Raw genomic sequence first — 2,148 nt, 5'->3', positions numbered from 1 at the left:
AGTGCGGGGGTGTCTGGCAGACTGGAGAGGAGGCTGAGCTCAAGGTCTGCCCTGAAAGATCCCTGTGGTTTCATTCTTTCGCCTGATGGTTGTTGTTCCGTTTCGTGTTCTACATTTTGGCGGCGGTGCGCCAACTTGTTTCGTGCTGTCACCGCCGGGCTTGTCACTCCTTCTCTAGTGTACAGAGCCACCTCTTCCTCTATCACTTGCTGAACGAACAGCTGTTGCTGCCGTTCATTCGCATAGTTGATGCAGAGCTGCTCGAGCCCGTTCTCCAGCCCAAATGACTCAAACCCGTAGATATCAAGGACTGAAGCGGACGAAAAAGAAACACACGCCACTGCAGATTCTAGTTTTGGAGGGGAGGCGTTTTAGGGGCATGTTGTTAGGTGAGCAGTGAACACAAGGCTCATGCGACAGTTTTGTCGAATGTTTCCACTAACGCTGGAGAGAAAGCAGTGGGGAGATAGCGGAGGGCGTTTGCTACTTCGTCTGATGGAGTGGGGCTGTAAGTGGCGATCCACTCCCTTTTGCAGAAGCGGCTTACTTCCAATGGACTTCATACTATCGCGAGCGTTTGGCAGCGTCGCCGTTTGCTGCCCTTGCACGTGCCGTGCAGCACTATCATTCAGTCTTTGCACAATGTGGTCAAACAGACGGCTGTAGATGAACTTGATAAGCGAAGTGCAGGCACTGCTGCATTGTTGCTCATTTCTCTTAGTGCAAAGAATGTCTCCTTTCAGAACGATTCGACGGCACCGCAACACTTCCTCGAGCCCTTTCCCTTCCAAGCCCAGCAACGACGCGGAGCGGTTAAGGGCCTCTTCCGCTGCTGTGTCCTGAAGCTGCAGACTGTCATCTTCCCCTGTTGTGAAGGAGACATTTGACAGATGAAGCAGTCCAGCGAGAATCTGCAACAGTTCATCGACTTCGGCAGTCGAGAAATCGGCACGTTCCAGTGCCTCGACCATGGACTTGAAGTTGCGCTGTAACGCATGAACGCATAAACCAAGCACGTTGGTGCTAAATACCGAGGGAACAAAGTAGCTGACGGAAATAAATACTAGTAACTTCTGCAACTCTGCCGTGTATATGGTTACGAGCTATTTTTGCAATGTTTTCCCAAACAAAGCAAACAGGGCGCACAGTCACCTCACTCGATCCGCTTCTTTCAGCGCTACGTTTCGGTCCTCTGTAAGCTCTTCCCCATGAACGGATTGCCGTTCTTTTGAGAACACTTTCTGAAGGAACTTTGTGGAATCTTGTGGCCGTAGCATGCGGTAGGCGGTTTCGTCATCTGTCAGACCCATGCATTTGAGTACTTCTTCGCTGGCCCCTAAAATAGAAGGACGACGCACCACACGCAACCACAAGGTATTCTGAAAACCACACACAGACTGTTCACCCTCAATGCGACGAAACAGCAATGCATCCCACTTGCAATCAGGTTCAAAGCTGCGAAAAAATCTTGGGGGTCCTCGGCCGGTGTTTACCTCTCAAAAGCTGATAGAAGACATGGAAGTTCCTGTCGCCTCTCTTGTGTGCGGTGATGCGGGAGGCTTCCAGCAAATATGTTCTCAAACTCCCACCCCTGAGAAGACCTCCGCCGTCAAAGTGGAGAAGCGTGAGTCGACCGATTCGGCTGCTGTTGTGATTCCTTCTTGTGGCAGCGTTTCCGAAGGACTCAAAAATAGCATTGCAGGAAACGATCCTTTTCTGTAGCTCTGTTGCTTCTTGTAGCGTCTGTACACCTCCAAGAAGTGCTGCAACCTCCGTCCGCTGGCCGGATACAGTCTTCGGCGCGCCTGAATCGCCGTGAGAACCTGTTGCACTGCCAGAAGCGCCCGCCAGTGTGTCATTAGGAGATGTGGATACGTGAGTTAGAAAGAGCATTAGCTGCTTGCTCGTTTCGGTCTTTCCTGCTCCACTCTGCCCTGAAACTACAATGGTCTGACTAGTCTGTGTCCCCACAAGGCGGCGCAGAGCTTCCTCCGCTACAACGAAGGGGTGCGGTGGCGGTCTGTTCCGATTCGCAGTGGTTTCCTTGAAGGCATTTTCCAAGGCAGCTGCTAGTGTTGATGGCTCAGGTGCTGTTGAAGTACCGTCGTTACAAGGATTACTAGCTTTCATCCACGGATTGAGTTCGGA

At 51.7% G+C, this 2,148-nt stretch overlaps 1 protein-coding gene across 1 annotated transcript; it reads right to left on the bottom strand.

The window, feature by feature from the left end:
• Window positions 1-2,130, bottom strand: EAH_00067910 (Myosin IJ heavy chain, putative; the record flags this gene model as incomplete). The annotated part of the gene is made up of 4 exons (XM_013392396.1): window positions 1-310; window positions 548-986; window positions 1,158-1,336; window positions 1,494-2,130. Coding segments are annotated over 4 exons (1,565 nt in total), but the record flags the coding sequence as incomplete, so codon positions are not given.
• Between the last annotated feature and the right edge of the window lie 18 nt (window positions 2,131-2,148).

Source organism: Eimeria acervulina, genomic scaffold (genome assembly GCF_000499425.1).
Source record: "Eimeria acervulina Houghton genomic scaffold, Eah_scaff2973, whole genome shotgun sequence".
NCBI classification, from domain to species: domain Eukaryota; phylum Apicomplexa; class Conoidasida; order Eucoccidiorida; family Eimeriidae; genus Eimeria; species Eimeria acervulina.
Note: the sequence above shows the minus strand (reverse complement) of the source record. Positions and strands in the feature narration are given on the sequence as shown.